This window comes from Bubalus bubalis, chromosome 5 (assembly GCF_019923935.1).
Source record: "Bubalus bubalis isolate 160015118507 breed Murrah chromosome 5, NDDB_SH_1, whole genome shotgun sequence".
Classification (NCBI taxonomy): Eukaryota; Metazoa; Chordata; class Mammalia; order Artiodactyla; family Bovidae; genus Bubalus; species Bubalus bubalis.
In genome coordinates, this window is record NC_059161.1 from 34,236,540 (window position 1) to 34,251,598 (window position 15,059).

General features: G+C 57.7%; 1 protein-coding gene and 1 long non-coding RNA gene across 2 annotated transcripts; one reads left to right on the plus strand and one right to left on the minus strand.

The window, feature by feature from the left end:
* Window positions 1–67: 67 nt before the first annotated feature.
* Window positions 68–13,335, minus strand: KLHL21 (kelch like family member 21). Its single transcript, XM_006044243.3, has 4 exons — window positions 12,049–13,335; window positions 9,206–9,611; window positions 4,945–5,017; window positions 68–3,446 (listed from the first exon to the last, which is right to left on the minus strand). The coding sequence occupies exons 1-4, from the start codon at window positions 13,067–13,069 to the stop codon at window positions 3,153–3,155; spliced, it is 1,794 nt and encodes a 597-aa protein (XP_006044305.1). The 5' UTR covers window positions 13,070–13,335; the 3' UTR covers window positions 68–3,152.
* Window positions 13,336–13,433: 98 nt separating this feature from the next.
* LOC123333689 lies at window positions 13,434–15,059 on the plus strand. Its single transcript, XR_006551138.1, has 2 exons — window positions 13,434–13,575; window positions 13,689–15,059. It is a non-coding gene; the product is annotated as an uncharacterized LOC123333689 (long non-coding RNA).

Sequence of the window (15,059 nt, forward strand, 5' to 3'; positions counted from 1 at the left end):
TGTGCCTGGCCTCAGCCCGTAAGGTGCCAAGACCTGGCAGCAGCAGGATGGAGGCGATGACACCAAACATAGGAAACGTTTTTATTTCAAAAAGTTAATGTATTGAAGGCATCCTAAAACCTTAACAGGATCCCAGACACAGAAGCCTAACGAACAGACAAATAAATATGCAAACCTGCCCCACGCTTGGGGGGCTGGCACTGGATGTCGGACCCTGGAGGGAGGGTGTGCTAGTCCAGAAGAGTCTCTGAAGTCGTATAAATATAGAATACTTTACAACAGTAGGTCAGCATTAAATACTAGTCACCGAACTCGCATATAACTTAACTTGCCTCACAGACTCAAAGTCATGTACATCTAACACGTAGAGACAGTCCCTCCCGGGCTGGCCCCGCCTGTCAGTGTGCAGTGATGCAGCGGAGCACGGAGGGCAGGCAGGGAGGGGACACTTTTCAAGGGTCGGCCCTGCTCCTGGACCCCCAGCAGGAGCCTGCTGTTGCTGAGGCTGGTGCCTCCCCTTCCCAAGGTGGGGTCTGGGGGTGGAGACCTGGGGAGTTTCTAGGAAGTGAACATCACTGCCCCCCCACCCCCAAACCATCATCTGAGTCACCACCGGCGAGTGGGGTGGCTGGTCACACAATAAAGTACCAAAAACACAGCAAAGACCAGACCAAGGCCCAGGCTCCAGCCCTCAGCGCTGACCAGAACGCTGTGGCGGGTGACAAATGCTGATTTAGGAGGAAATCATGTGTCTGCAGCCCCAGCAAAAGGCCTCCCCATAAGCCACTGCCTGTGGAGATTCCTGCCCTTGACACAGAGGAACAGCCCTGCCTGCCTCGGGGGTGGTAGGGGGAGTTCCAGTGACCATGGCACATGCTGCCTTCCACCCCCATCCTGCCTTCGTGGGCTGCCCAGGCCCTCCACAGAGACAGCCCTGGAAGGGTGTCTGGAGTTTTTCCCATGAAACTGAGTCCCTGCTCCACCCCCATGACCTGTCACGTGTCACCACATCTCTCTGCGTGACGCCACACCCCCTGGGAGGGCACAGACTGGCACTGAACTGGTGACTGGGACAGAATCAGGGCTCCATGGATCCCAAGCACCCCAGCCTTGATGTCCCCCTGCCATGCACAGGAGACGAGCCATCACATTGGGCAGCCTTGTCTGCCTGGGAACCCACGTTGGCCACTCCATGGAGCCAGACCACCTCTGGGTGGGCTTGGCCCACCAGGCAGGCACCTGGGCTGGAAGAAAGGTCACAATAAGCCCTGGGGAGTGAAGTGAGGGCAGTGGAGGGGGAGCGTCTAGGGCTGTATCCACCCTGGGGGGAGGGGGGCAAGCCAGCCCCAATTCACAAGGGAGGACACTCAGACCAGGAGGGGTGATCTGGGACGGGGACGGGGGTCCCCAAGGAAGCAGAGGGAAAGCACTTATCTTGGCCAAGGCCCAAGGCAGGAAACGCTGACTACCCACCCCCCCCTCCCCCACCTTCCCACTGTGCCAGCTACACGGGGTGGGTGGGGGCTGGGAGTGGTCCCTGAGCCAGGGCCCAAGGGGACCTGAAGGGCCGGCTCTGGGCTGTGGCTGCTCCAGTGGGGTTTCCAGAGCAAGACGGTCGACCTGACAGCAATGGCTCCCCAAGGGCTCCTCACGGGGGGAGGCAGGGCCCCCCCACAGCTTCTGCCCAATAAAAGGATCGTTAAGAGCCACTTGGGAAGTGATGAGAAAACTTTTCTTGGTGAGAACATGGATGAATATCCACCCAACGAGGAAAACAAACATCCTCCCCTTTGGAAGGGAAGGAGGACAAATTCAAGCAAAGGGTACTTTGGGGACCTGGAGGGTCCAAGATCAGCACCCACTGGAACACTCACACTCCTCAGAACCAGGGACACCAGCTCCGGGGTTCCCAGGGGCTCTTCCAGGAACCCACCTAGAGAAGCCCTGGCTTCTGCAGGGCTCAAAGCACATGCCAGCCCCCCAACCTCCCTGCGGAAAACTTCAGCAGTGGCCCTGGAAGAGTAAAGATCAAACCACCCGGACCTTGCTTCTAGCTGCCCTCTCTTCCTTTAAGCAAAGGCCAACTGCGTTTGAAACCTTGTGACCAACCACCAAATCTGCCCCGCCCTGGGTTCCTTGAGAAATAACCCGTTCCTCTGCTCAGGCTGCCAGGGCAAGGGCGTCCACAGCTGTTTGCCTGGCGGGGCTTCAGCGACAAAGTCCCAGGGCCTCCTGGAAAGAAGCTACGACCTTGCACTTGCAGCCTTTAGTCCTCTCCCGCACTAGCCTGGGACGAAGGTCCTGGAGGCCCCCAAGTCATATGGGGCCACACTGGCAGGTGGGCTGGACAGGAACCCCAGCACCTGCCCCGGCCCAGGTCCACTGGAGACAGACAACCCCCAGCAGGTCCCGCTGGGCCCCCTTCAAGGCCATGCTCCTGTCCACTCCCCGTCCTGTGTCGCCAGGTCTGAGCTTACTTCCAGGAGGCCCACCCATAGCAGGTATCTCGGTGCGAGGCCCCAGCAGGGTTGAGGAGCTGAGCAGGCAGACCCCTCCACTGTGGAGCTGGCCTGCCGGCTGTCCAGCCCTGACCACGGAGTGTGGAACCTCCCTGGGGCCATCGTCGGCCTGATTCTCCATGTTCTGGATAGCAGGATCTGCGAAGAGGCTGTTCTCAGACTCCTGTCCGCTTGCACCCAGAAGTGCTGGGGTTCTGCTCTCCCGGGGCAGGGGCAGGCAGGCGGGCAAGTAGGCACAGGTGGTGACTGCAGGAGGGGTGTGCCTGCATCTGTAAGGTGGGGGCCTGGGGCAGGGGGGATTCACTGGAGCCTGAGACGTGCTGACAGGGAGGCAGCTCTTCCTGGACCAAGGAGCGGGGGCACGCACACTAGCCTTGGTCCCAGCAAGCCTGCTGACAGGGAGGCAGCTCTTTCTGGACCAAGGAGCAGGAGCGTGCACATTGGCCTGGCCCCAGGAGGCCCTGAACGCACAGCAGCTCCCCAGGTATCACATCCTGAGCCTTGCTCGCTTGGCTGCCCCCGAGCCCACGCTCTGCCCGGTGGGCCCCACCTGTCCTGTGCACAAGGAAGGGGGTGCTGCCCCCTGAGGTGCCAGGTTACCTGCACTGAGGCCCTCCCCGGGCCGGGCCGGGGCTAGTGCAGCTCGGCGGGGTTCTGTGGCGGCCGGGGCTGACCCACACCCATGTCACTGCTGCCACCGTCTAGCTCAAAGCCGCGCCCGCCCAGAGGTGTCTGGGGCATGAACTGGCGGAAGATGCTGACGCTGCCGTGCCAGAAGGTGGGCTCTGGGAGCCGGCCCACCACGCTCCACGCCCGAGTCTCTGGGTCGTAGGCCTCCACCACGTCGGAGAGTTCGAAGGTGTTATCGTAGCCCCCAGAGACGTAGAGCTTACCTCCGAGGACGGCCAGGCTGCCCCCAACGTGCACCTGTGGGCCAAGGTGGGCAGTGAGGGGAGGCTGGCAGCCAGGACAGGGGAGAGCCCCCACAGCTCCCCCTCTGCGGGGAAGGTGCCTGGGGCCCCTGGCAGGAGTGGCCTTGGCACTTCCTATACCCCGGCTAGGAAACAGGGGCTCCGTACCCAGGGGTCACATGCCATGGCTGGTCCCAATGGTGGTCAAGGGCCTCCAAGCAGCATCACCCCTGTAAGACAGGCACAATCGTTCTCCCCATCTTACAGATGGGAAAACTGAGCCACACTTGGCTGACAGTGGCAGAGCTGGGACTTGATCCAGAGTCTGGGCTCTGAACCACAAGACTGGACTATCCCACCTTTCCCAAAATTGCTATAATGAGTACGTGTAGCTCATTATGGGCTTCCCAGGTGGTGCAATGGTAAAGAACCCGCCTGGTAGTGCAGGAGATACAAGAGACATGAGTTCAATCCCTAGGTCAGGAAGATCCCCTGGAGAAGGAAATGGCAACCCACTTCAGTATTCTTGCCTGAAGAATCCCATGGACAAGGAGCCTGGTGGCCTATAGTCCACAGGGTTGCAAAGAGTTGGACACAATTGAGCACGCATGTGCGGCAGCTCATTATGGGGACAACCAAAGTTAGATCTGGCAACAGTAAAGATGTTAAATAAACTCTGACATTGTAAATTATGACACTGGTCATACAGCGTTATCAAGAGAGAAGGTTTGGAAAATTCTTTTTTTGCTGTGGGGAGGTTGTGCCACGCAGCATGTGGGATCTTAGTTCCCCGACCAGGAATTGAACTCATGCCCCTCGCAGTGGAAGCACCGAGTTCTAACCACTGGACCACCAGGGAAGTCCCAGGTTGAGAATTATTAAGAAAGACAGAAAATAGAGATAGAGGTGGGTATAGATGTGTGTCTGGGAATAAGGAAAGTGCCCATGTGGCCAAATGCTACCAAACCTTCTTCGTTCCATCTTATTGTGAAACTCAACAAGCAAAGAGAGTCACACGCCATTAGGCAGCAGAAGTGTGGGTACACAGCAGGTGCTCAATAAATGTACTCCCAAGGTCAATCCCCAGAGACCTCCTTGCCTGACCTCATCCCTCTGTTGCCCCTGTGTTCACTCTGCTCCAGCCATGCCAGGTTGAGGGCTTGTTCCATGAACGTATCAGGCATGGCCTGCCCCAGGCCCTTTGCACTGCAGTCCCTCTGTGGAATACTCATTCCAAGCCTGCTCTCTGGCTCACAGCAGGCACTCAGTGAACTCTGGTCTGAACGGATGAACTAAGCTGTGTGACTCTGGCATCCTATTTAAGGTCTCTGTTTCAGTGACCCCCAAACACAAGTTGAAGATAGCAGCAGCCCGCTGCGCAGTGAGACAACACTGGGGAAGTGCCCAGGACAGACCCCTGCTGGCTGGGACTGAACCCCCAAACACCTATGCAGACACTGGTTGGAAACCAGGACCAGCCAGAGCTCCCAATGCTGGTGAGTCTGCAAACTCACCTGATTCATTGAGGGGATCTTATCCCATTCGTTCTTGGTGGGGTTATACACATCCACTTCAGCCGAGTCGTCCCTGGGGAGGGGGTGAGGAGGAAGAGCAGGTCAGAGTGAGTAGGAAGCCCCTGGGTGTGAGTGCTGGAGAGAGGGTCCTCCAGGCCCACCTCCTTTAGGGACCTCTGTGATGCTGTTTGGCTGCCCACTGGCCAGTGGGACCCCGCCCCTGGCTCAGGGGGCAGACTTCAGGTCCCCACACCTCGGCTCTGAGCCTGGAACCCACCCTTGTTCCACACACCCAACAATCACACTTAAACCTTTTCCTGCAGCCCAGCACCAATGCAGCTGACCCTGACCCCCCTACCATGGTCACATGGTAGCCTCAGCTCCAAAACTGACCATGGCCCTTCCGTCCAATCTCCACTTATTCTTCTGATTTGGACTTCTGCCTCGTCTTCAGGACAGCCTTCCAGGGCTGACCAGTCTAGGCCAGGCCTCCCGCCCCACTGCCCACCCCCCTGTGCCCTGGACTGCTCCTTGGCCACTGCCCTCCCACCGCCGCCAGCCCCCATCACACCCTGTTCATTGCTACGTCCTAGGTGCCCAGCAGGGTGACCAGAATCGCAGGACCAAGGACACCAGCACTGGCCCCCACTTTGGGCTCAGGCTCCTTCAATCCTGTTTGACTCACTGGTGATGACTTCACTCAAATGTGAAGGCACAGCCTCAAAAAACACTATCTCCCAAATAGTAGCGTTGATGATGATGATGGTCACAGGTCAGGGTTAGCAGAAGGGCCCGAGAGTAAACACTTCAGGCCTTGTGGAGCAGACTGCCTCTGCGGCAGGTCCCCAGCGCTGCTGCTGAGAACAAATGCAGCCCCAGACGTATAAACAAAGGGGCTGGTTGCCTTCCCATAAAACCTTATTTATGGACGCAGCTTTGAATTTCACATAACTTTCCGCACGTCAGGAAGTATGACTCTCGCTTTTATTTTTTTTCCTCCAACCACTTCAGAATGTAAAAACCATCCTTAGGTTGTGGCCCATGAGATGACGATAATTGATATGGGAACCCGCTGGGCTGCCCTCCCCAGCTGCAGGAACACAGAAGCTGCAGTCAAAAGGTGCCAGGCTGGACAAGGCTCTTGCCTCCTGCCTCTGTGGGGTTGGGACACCCCAGCCCAGGAGCCATGTGAAAATGGGACCAAAGTGGAGCACGGCTAAGGGGAAGGGGTTGCTGGTTGCTGCTCACAGCCAGTGGCAGCTGCAGCGGACAGTGTGGGACACCTCCTTGTCACAGCCTCTTCTAGACGGGAGCTACCCCCACAGGGGGCCTTGTGAGCAGGGGTGATGTGGCCGAGGTGCCCAATGGAGTGGACAGGGTGCATGAATGCTCAAGTGCACGAGACCCAGGCCCCTGGGCTCACCCACATGCTCAGGTGAGGCCAGGTCCCCACTCTTCACTTACAGGACAAACAGGAGTGCCTTTCCAGAGTGCTCACACTCTTGCCACGTTTGGTGGGAACTCTGGTGGGGGAGTGGGTGTGATGAGTAGAGTCAAGCCCGCCTACCCGGCCCTCCATAGGCTAGGTGACCATGTACGAAGGCTAACAGTGGGTCTGGGGGGGTATCCTAAGGTTTGCATGTGGGGCGGTTTAGCAGCTGACCAGCAACCCCGACCAGGAGGACCAAGGCGCTGGGGCCTTCCGCCCACACGCTGGCCCTTGGGCATATCTTGTTCTAGGACCGTGGGGTGGGGGTAAGAGGACGTTCTCAAAGGCACGCAGCCTGGAACTGCCATGAGGGGCTGAGGCCAAGTTCCTGGCACTCTGAGGAAGGTTCTGGCACACTCATAAGGTATATTTATAGCCATCCCCACCCCCACTTTGAAGAGGTTTTCACGACTCGGGGAGGAGAGCTGGACGAAGGGTCAGACGATGTGATGTTTTATAAGAGGGCCGGGAGCCGGCTGGGTCTCGGGCTTCCTCGGAGCCGACCTGACCTTTCTGGGAATCAGGGAGGCCTGGCCACCATGAGACAAGCAACACCACAGTGTTCTCCCAGGAAGCCTGGGAACGAGCCTCAGGTCTGGGGGAGGGCAGGCTCAGCCGGTGAGAGGTGAGTGGCCCAAGATGTACACAGTCCCTGTCCTCGGCTCCCTATTCAAAGTCCCAGATGGAATGGGGAGGGAGGAATGGTAATTCACACCTTCCCCTCCCCTCTGAGTCTGAAGCTTCAGGCAGGCTCTAGGCCAGGGAGGGGAGAGGCAGATACACAGGCCTAGGAGCACGTAGGGCTCCCTGATGGCTCAGATGGCAAAGAACCTGCCTCCCAATGCAGGAGAACCAGGTTTGGTCCCTGGGATGGGAAGATCCCCTAGAGGAGGGCATGGCTACCTACTCCAGTATTCTTACTTCAAGAGGTGGGCTGTAGTCCATAAGGTCACAACGACTCAGATACAACTGAGCGACTAACACACACAAGCATGTATGAGCGTGCATACGTGACACAAAGGCAGAAGCTGTGAGCTGCAGGTATGGCGCTCCCAGCTCCTCGGATGTCCACTGGCCGATCAGGAAGGGGCATTTGGCTGTGGCAAATCATCAAGACCCACGGATGCATGCTGACCCACTGGGTGCCCAGCTCCACGGCTCCACAGCTGGGCCCAGGGAGGCTGGGATGTTGTGACAACACATGGGACCTGGGTTGGAAGTTCTTGGTTCTAACCCAGTGCCACCATTTAAAGCCTGAGGGGGCCTTTCCTGGTGCTCCAGTGGCTAAGATGCCGTGCTCCTAATGCATGGGGCCCAGGTTCGGTCCCTGGTCAGGGAACTAGATCCCACATGCCTGCATGCCACAACTGAAGATCTGAGTGCAGCAACTAAGACCTGATGCAATCGCATATACATAAAAGCCTGCAGTTGTGAGCAAGTCCCTTACTCCTCTGTCCCTGTTTTGCCACCTGTGAAAGGGGGACAATAGTGGTGTCATCTTATTAGACAGCCATGGGGGACTAGCCTTGAAAATTCCCATAAAGCAGGTAACCCAGAGCTCGACCCAACTGGGGATTCCAACAGGCTAACTATGGTCATTGCTCCTGCAGGCAACTCCAGGTCGGCTTCGTACCAGGCCCCTCCCTGGTCCAGGGTGGCGGCAGGATCCTGGGAGAACCGCATTCTTTCAGCAAGACTCATGAGCCCTCCTGGGCCAGGCCGGGCAGGAAGGGAAGAGACAGAACCTGCAGAGACGCACTGAACCTGGAAGTTCTGCTTTCTGCAGAGGGGGCAAGGTCAATCCATCCACCTGGTCCCCCACACCTGGCACTAGGCGGCTGATGAGCAAACCGTATGTCAAGGCCATGCTCCCCCTCCCAAAGACTCAAGTGTCCAGGAAGCTCTCCTCTTATTAAGATTCAAAGTTCCTCTAAGGTAGGATGGGTGGCTCCTTTTGGTAAAGGTCACATGAGACCAACTTGGGTTTTTAGAGGGACCCAGCTTCCCAGGTGGAGAAGGCAATGGCACCCCACTCCAGTACTCTTGCCTGGAAAATCCCATGGACGGAGGAGCCTGGTAGGCTGCAGTCCATGGGGTCGTTAGGAGTCGGGCACGACTGAGCGACTTCACTTTCACTTTTCACTTTCAAGCATTGGAGAAGGAAATGGCAACCCACTCCAGTGTTCTTGCCTGGAGAATCCCAGGGATGGGGGAGCCTGGTGGGCTGCCATCTATGGGGTCGCACGGAGTAGGACACGACTGAAGCGACTAAGCAGCAGCAGCTTCCCAGGTGGCACTAATGGTAAAGAACCCGCCTGCCAATGCAGGAGACAAGGGTCTGATCCCTGGGTCAGGAAGATCCCCTGGAGGATGAAATGGCAACCTATTCGAGTATTTCTGCCTGGAGAATCCCACAGACAGAGAAGCCTGGTGGGCTACAGCCCACAGGGTCGCAAAAAGTCAGACACAACTGAAGCAACTTAGCGTGCATACACAGGCGAAGTCTAGCCAAAGAGACATAGTTAATTTAGCATCTTTGAATCTCACAAAGTTCTCTGCAAAGACCTAGCTCCATCCATTACACTTGGGTCCCAAGAGGCCACAGAAACCACTCTAAGGAATGAGGGGCAGAACCATGGCTCCATGTCAGAAAGATCCAGCCTCAGAGCCCAGTGTGGCCTCAGTTTACTCATCTGTGAAATGGGAGAACACTGAAGCTGTGCTTAGCTAGTAAAAAAGAGCACCCAGTGGCCTTGGCCCCTGGGGACTCACCTGATGAAGTACATGAGTCCGTTCAGAGTCACTGTCTTGGGGGCAAAGGACCAGGGTGGGAGCTGGCCACAGTCCACCAGTGACCACAGGTCCATGTCTGGGTGGTAGCACTGCATGACCATGGTCTCCTTGCCGGCCAGGGAGCCGATGGCGTACAGCCGGCCCCGGCAGGCCGTGGTAGAACAGTTGTCCATGGGATAGGTCATGGGCTGCAAGGCCTCCCAGGAGTCGGTGGTGTGGTCGTAGCGCTCTGTGCTGTCTGCAGCCACCACATACAGCAGCCCGTCCAGCACGGAGGAGCTGTGGTACTCCCGGGCCTTCAGCATGGGCGCCACCTCTGTCCACTCATTCACGCTTGAGTTGTACCTCCACACGCAGTCGTAGAGCCGGGAGCCATCAGATCCGCCTGCCAGGGAGGACAATGGGCAGATAGATGATTAGCCCACACCAACTCAGGGTGAGTCACCCACCCGTGACTCCCTGAACTTCCTAGAGAGTAAGGATGAAACACACATCCTCTCTTACCAAGGCCCGAGCCAGGGGCTCAAGCCAGGTATAGGCTAACCATTGCCCAGGAGGATGGTCCAGCTTCATGCCATAAAAACACCACCGCACCTCTGTGGGCCAACCGGAGGCCCAGAGGCCACAATTCTGAGTACACAGTAACCTCAGTTTGGATCCCTGCACTCAGAGTCAGACACCTCAACTGGATGGGAGCACCAGGTCTTGGAGTTCATTTTCCCAGGGAGCCACAAGTCATGTGGGTGGGAGGGACTTCCCTGGTGGTCCAGTGGCTAAGACTCTGAGCTCACAATGCAGGGGGCACAGGTTCGATCCCTTGTTGGGGAACTAAGATCCTGCATGCTGTGCTTGGCCAAAAAAAAAAGAAAAAACAAAAACAGCATATGCGGGTGGGGTGCCTGGGGACTTGTTCATTAAATTCTAGGCATCCCCTAACCAAGGCTGGGCCAGGATGAGTTAAGAGGAAACCTAAGCACTCAGCCAGGAAGAAACCTAACACAGAAGGTGATGCTATGAGTGAACTTCTGGGGTTGTATTTCTTGATTTATGTGCAAGCTACTGACTTGTTTTGTTTGGAAAAAGTCATCAAGCTGCAAGTATGATGTCTACTCTTCCATCTATATGTCCAAAAAAAGGGCTAAAAAGCAAACAAACAAAGCCCAGTGGTACTGGCTATCGCCAAAAATTAAACCAGGCGCACCTAGGACATTAGGATTCTCACAGGGTGAAGGGACCCCAAGAACCCTGGGGGTTGGATTCCCCTCCTTGCCCAAGCCTGGGGGCACAGGGCAGAGCAGAGCCGCCATGACATTCTATCCGGCTCACAGCCCAGAGCTTTTAGAGGGAGAAGACAGCCTCCTTGTAAAGTCCTCCCGGCCTCCCTTCTTCCTTCTAAAGGAGAACTGTGTCAAAGGCAGCTGAAGCCACCTCCTCGCCCCTCTGAGATTCCCTAGAGGCAGCTGTAGGGAATGACCCAGCCACCTGTCTAAACCCAAAGGATTAACTGAGACATTTATGGAAGGGTGTGCAAAGTTGGGGCGAGTCTGACCAGTTGTGGGAGTTCACTGACCAGACTTCAGTGGTGGGGGGAGGGGTGGGGTTGAAGGGGGTTGGTTCCCCAACAACACAGGGCCAACCTCAGACTGGGAACTGGCCCATTCTGGCAGATTCCCGCGGAGGCAGGACCTGGAATGGCAGCCATCCTCAGGCAGGACCTGGAGTGGTAGCCACACAGCCGAGCCTGTCCTCAGGCTGGGTTGAGCCCAACTTCTCAGCTCAGAGCCCCCAGGACACTGGAGGGAGGGGAGGGTACCTCAGAGATGGCTTTCTCCCGAACTAACGTGCCAGGCTGGACACAGCGCTGCGCTGGCCCAGCTGAGGCCTCCCTGCCCGATCCAGCCCCCTGCAGGCCCTGAGCGTATGCTTGGTCGGGTTCTTTCCTTATATAGCCCTCACACAGACCGCCCCTCCTCAACCCACGCATGGAGGGAGCCTCATGTTTGAACTGGGATTCATCTTTAATAAAAAATGTGGGAGATGCCCAGGACTGGGGCGGGCTGGGACCCGCCCAGCATGACTCGGCAGTGTTTTGGGGTTTGGGCCAAGTAATTGGAAGAAAACCTCTTAGCATGTGACTCTGTTTATAGTTGCTGGGCCGGGAGCAGCCTAAACACCACGTGACCCACAGCGCAGGGCCTAGGTACAAGCCTCAGGGAATGCTGTCACTGGTGACCAAGTGAGTGAGTCAGGGGACTGTGGTGCTCAGCTGGGAGGGAGAAATCCCCCCTACCGGGGTAGAAAGGATGTACCACAGGGTGTCAGTCCTTGGGCTGTCCCCAGATTCCTTAGGGAGAAAAAGGAAGCACTCATAATGCAGGGTTGGAGAAGGAAATGGCAATCCACTCCAGTGTTCTTGCCTGGGGAATCCCAGGGACGGGGGAGCCTGGTGGGCTGCCGTCTATGGGGTCGCACAGAGTCGGACACGACTGAAGCGACTTAGCAGCAGCATGCAGGGAGGCTACCCCAGTGTCTTGCCACCAAATGGGGATACCACCTGGGCAAGGAGGGAGCTGCCCAGATGGGCCCTGTGAGAGCCACAGACGGCTACTTGTCCCACTAACACAAAGGGGTTCTTCTAGATCTTAAGTATCAACCCTAGAAACTTCTGTGCCTGCAAGTCGGGTGTAGGCGGAGGTCCACTTGCACCCAGGTGCTGCCTGCGTTTCCAGGCACTTCGGGTTCTCTTGCAGGTGAAAGTGCCTGCTTCCCCTTGGGGTCTGGGCGAGCCAGGGTCCTCCTGACCAGCCCTCATGCCCACTCACCCGTCACGTAGATGTCGTTGCCCAGCGCCACGATGCTGTAGCCTCCGCCCAGGTGGTCGGGGAACTCGGCCAGGTAGCGCCACTGGCCCGTCTGCGGGTTGTAGCAGTCGACGGTGACCAGTTCGTCGCAGTCCTGGTCGCATCCGCCCACGAGCACGAGGATCTCCGCGAGGCCGGTGGAGGGGCGCGGCCGCATCCGAGGGCAGGGCCCGCGGTCGTGGCGGTCGTAGCGCGCCGCCTGGAAGTCGCGCGCCTCGCGCAGCAGGCGCAGGCAGGGGGGGCAGCGGGCCACCAGCGGCTCGGCCTCGACGTGTGCCAGCAGGTAGAAGCGGCGCACGAAGGGCAGGCGCACGGCCTCCAGCAGCTGCGGCCAGTGCGCCGCGCGGCGCGGCGGGTCGGCGCGCACCCAGCGCAGTGCCAGCTGGTAGGCGGCCTCCTCCTTGGGCACGCAGAGCCCGTCGTCACGCAGGTAGCGCAGCAGCCGCGCCAGGGGCAGACGCTCCAGCTGCTCGGCGCCCAGCTCGCCCACGTGGCGTAGAATGAAGCGCTGAGCCGCGCTCGCCAGCCCCGCGCAGCTGAAGGCCTCGGCGAAGTCCTGCATGTCCAGGCAGTTGGTCAGGTCGAGCTGCTGCTGCAGGAAGGCGCCGCACGCCTCCTTCACCGCCGGGAACTGCAGCAGGTCGGCGGCGCGCAGCAGCGGCTCGGCGTTGTCGCCGCTCACCGCCACGCGGCCCGTGTAGCTGAAGTCGAGAAGCAGCTGCAGCATGTCGGGCGGCACGCCGTGCAGGCGCACCCGCTCGGCGCGGCTCTCGCGCAACTGCCCAGCGAACATGGCGCGGAAGTAGGGGCTGGCGGCCGCCAGCACGGCGCGGTGCGCCGGGAAGTCGCGTCCGCCCGCCGCCTCCAGGGTCACGTCCAGGAACTTGCGCTCGGCGCGGAGCTGGCTCAGGCCACGCAGCAGGCTCAGCGCGTGCGCGGGGTCCGAGAAGGGCAGTACGGCCAGGGGCGCCGGCCGCTCCATGGCGCCTTGACTGGGGGCGCGGGGCCGCTGCTCGCGGTACTCAGGAAAGCCGCGGCCGGGGCCAGCGGAGAGACACTCGGCGCTGGGAGCCGCCGCAATAAATACGAGCGGGCGCGGCGGCCTCAGGGGGGCCGGACCGGGGGGGCGGGCGTCACCGACACCGCCTACTTAACTCCTTTGGGTTCGGCGCCGCCGCCAGGCTGAGCGCGCCGACTCGCCTCCTCTCGCGCGCTCCCGCCCCCGCGCTCCAGGCTGAGTCACCGCCGCCTGCGCCCGCTCCCTCTCTCCGCCCTTCCGGGGCTTTCTGCGGCCTCCCGCCGACGCCGGAGCCTGGGACACCGGGTGACAAGTGTCCTTTCAGAGGGGGCGGCCCTGCCGTGCGCTGGAATCAGGCCTCCAGAGCCTGCCCATCACCCACTCGGCCCGGCTGCCGAACAAAACCCGGTGGGGGAGAACGAAGCCATCCCTTTGGCGCCAGACTTCCCAAACTGCTCCCGGGCGACTCGGTACAATGGCTTTTTTTTTTTTTTTTTTTTGGAATTCCACTAGTTCCAAGGGTTGCTTGTTAACCCTATCTCGGGACAGATTTCTAACGACGAAATATGTTTTTACAATTCAGGATTAAAGCCAGAACAAGTATAAAGTCTTTAGGTGACGTTTTCTTCTTGGCGCATCCGTGAGGGACACGGGGCCAGATGCCAGCAATCTGCTTCGCTGTGTTCCTGCAGGAGTTTCTAACTTGACTAACTCGGTCAGTAACTTTCGTCAGCACACAAGGCGCAGTTTTAGTTTCTGAGTCATACAGACCCTTTCAGGCTCCGAGCTCGCCTCTGAAGGGGAGGGGCCTGCCCTGGCTGTGTTTGGTCACCCTGGCCATCTAGCCCCTCCTCTCCTGGTAATAGAAATAGGAAAGGCAGAAATCAGGGTAGGAAAGATCCATGAGAATTCGTTAGAATATACAATTAAACTGAACAAAACGCTGAAGCACCAGAATATAATTCCTGGGAAAAATAGCAGTTTTTCCTCTTCCATTTGAGGGGCGCCAGGTACCCAGAGGGAACCGGGCTCTCAGCTCAAGATCAGACGGGACTGCTTTAAAAACCAGAGATGTGCTTCTTCAATGTCACCATCACATGTGGGGTGACCACGAAGAAAGAAATCTTCCTTACTTTGGTTCCAGTAGATACAATACCAGGACTTTGCTTTCAAAGAAACCAGACGAAAAAATTCCCTCACTTGGAAGCCATTTTTTTCTTCAGTTCAATGGACGCATTTGCTCATTTTTAGAAGACCCTTTTTGGGCTTCTTGTGTTGCAGATGAAACCTGGGTTTCTGTTACTGGGTAGCCCCCATCCCGCCCTGAAAGCTTGGCAAACACACCCGATGGAAGCCTCACTCCGCCCGCGTGTGTCCTGGGGCAGGCGGGCCACACCAGGAGCTACTGTCATTTCTTGGTTCCAGCTCACTCGACTCAGCCTTTGGAGAAGACATCTTGATTTTATTCCATCTCGGAGAAGTGAATTGTAGGCCCTCTTTTCTCTTCCGGAATCTCTCACCATCTTGCCGTGAGAAGGTAGCTGATCTGAATGCCAGCATGGGAAGCACAGCCCTAAGTCAGAAAACATTCAGGTACCCAGGCCGGCTGCCTGTTGCCCATAGATGGACTGTTCACACAGCTATTAACGGCAGCATTCCTGGGTCCAGGAGCCGGGCCAATAAGCTTACTTGCTCAGGCTTTGTGACAAGAAAGTCTGAGTAGCCAGGAAGTGGGATGTTTTCAGGGAAAAGTACTATAGTCCCTCTAGGTCAAAACCCACCCACCTGGTATAAATCAAATCTTTACATCAATAATGTGTCTGTAGTTAAGAACTGAGTCTACTTTTGTGTATCCCCAACAACAGGGATTAACTGTTTCAGGTTTACTTTGAAGAATAGATGTTGCTATCTATTAAAATGGAGCGATGTTCATGTAATAATGTCAAGCAAACAA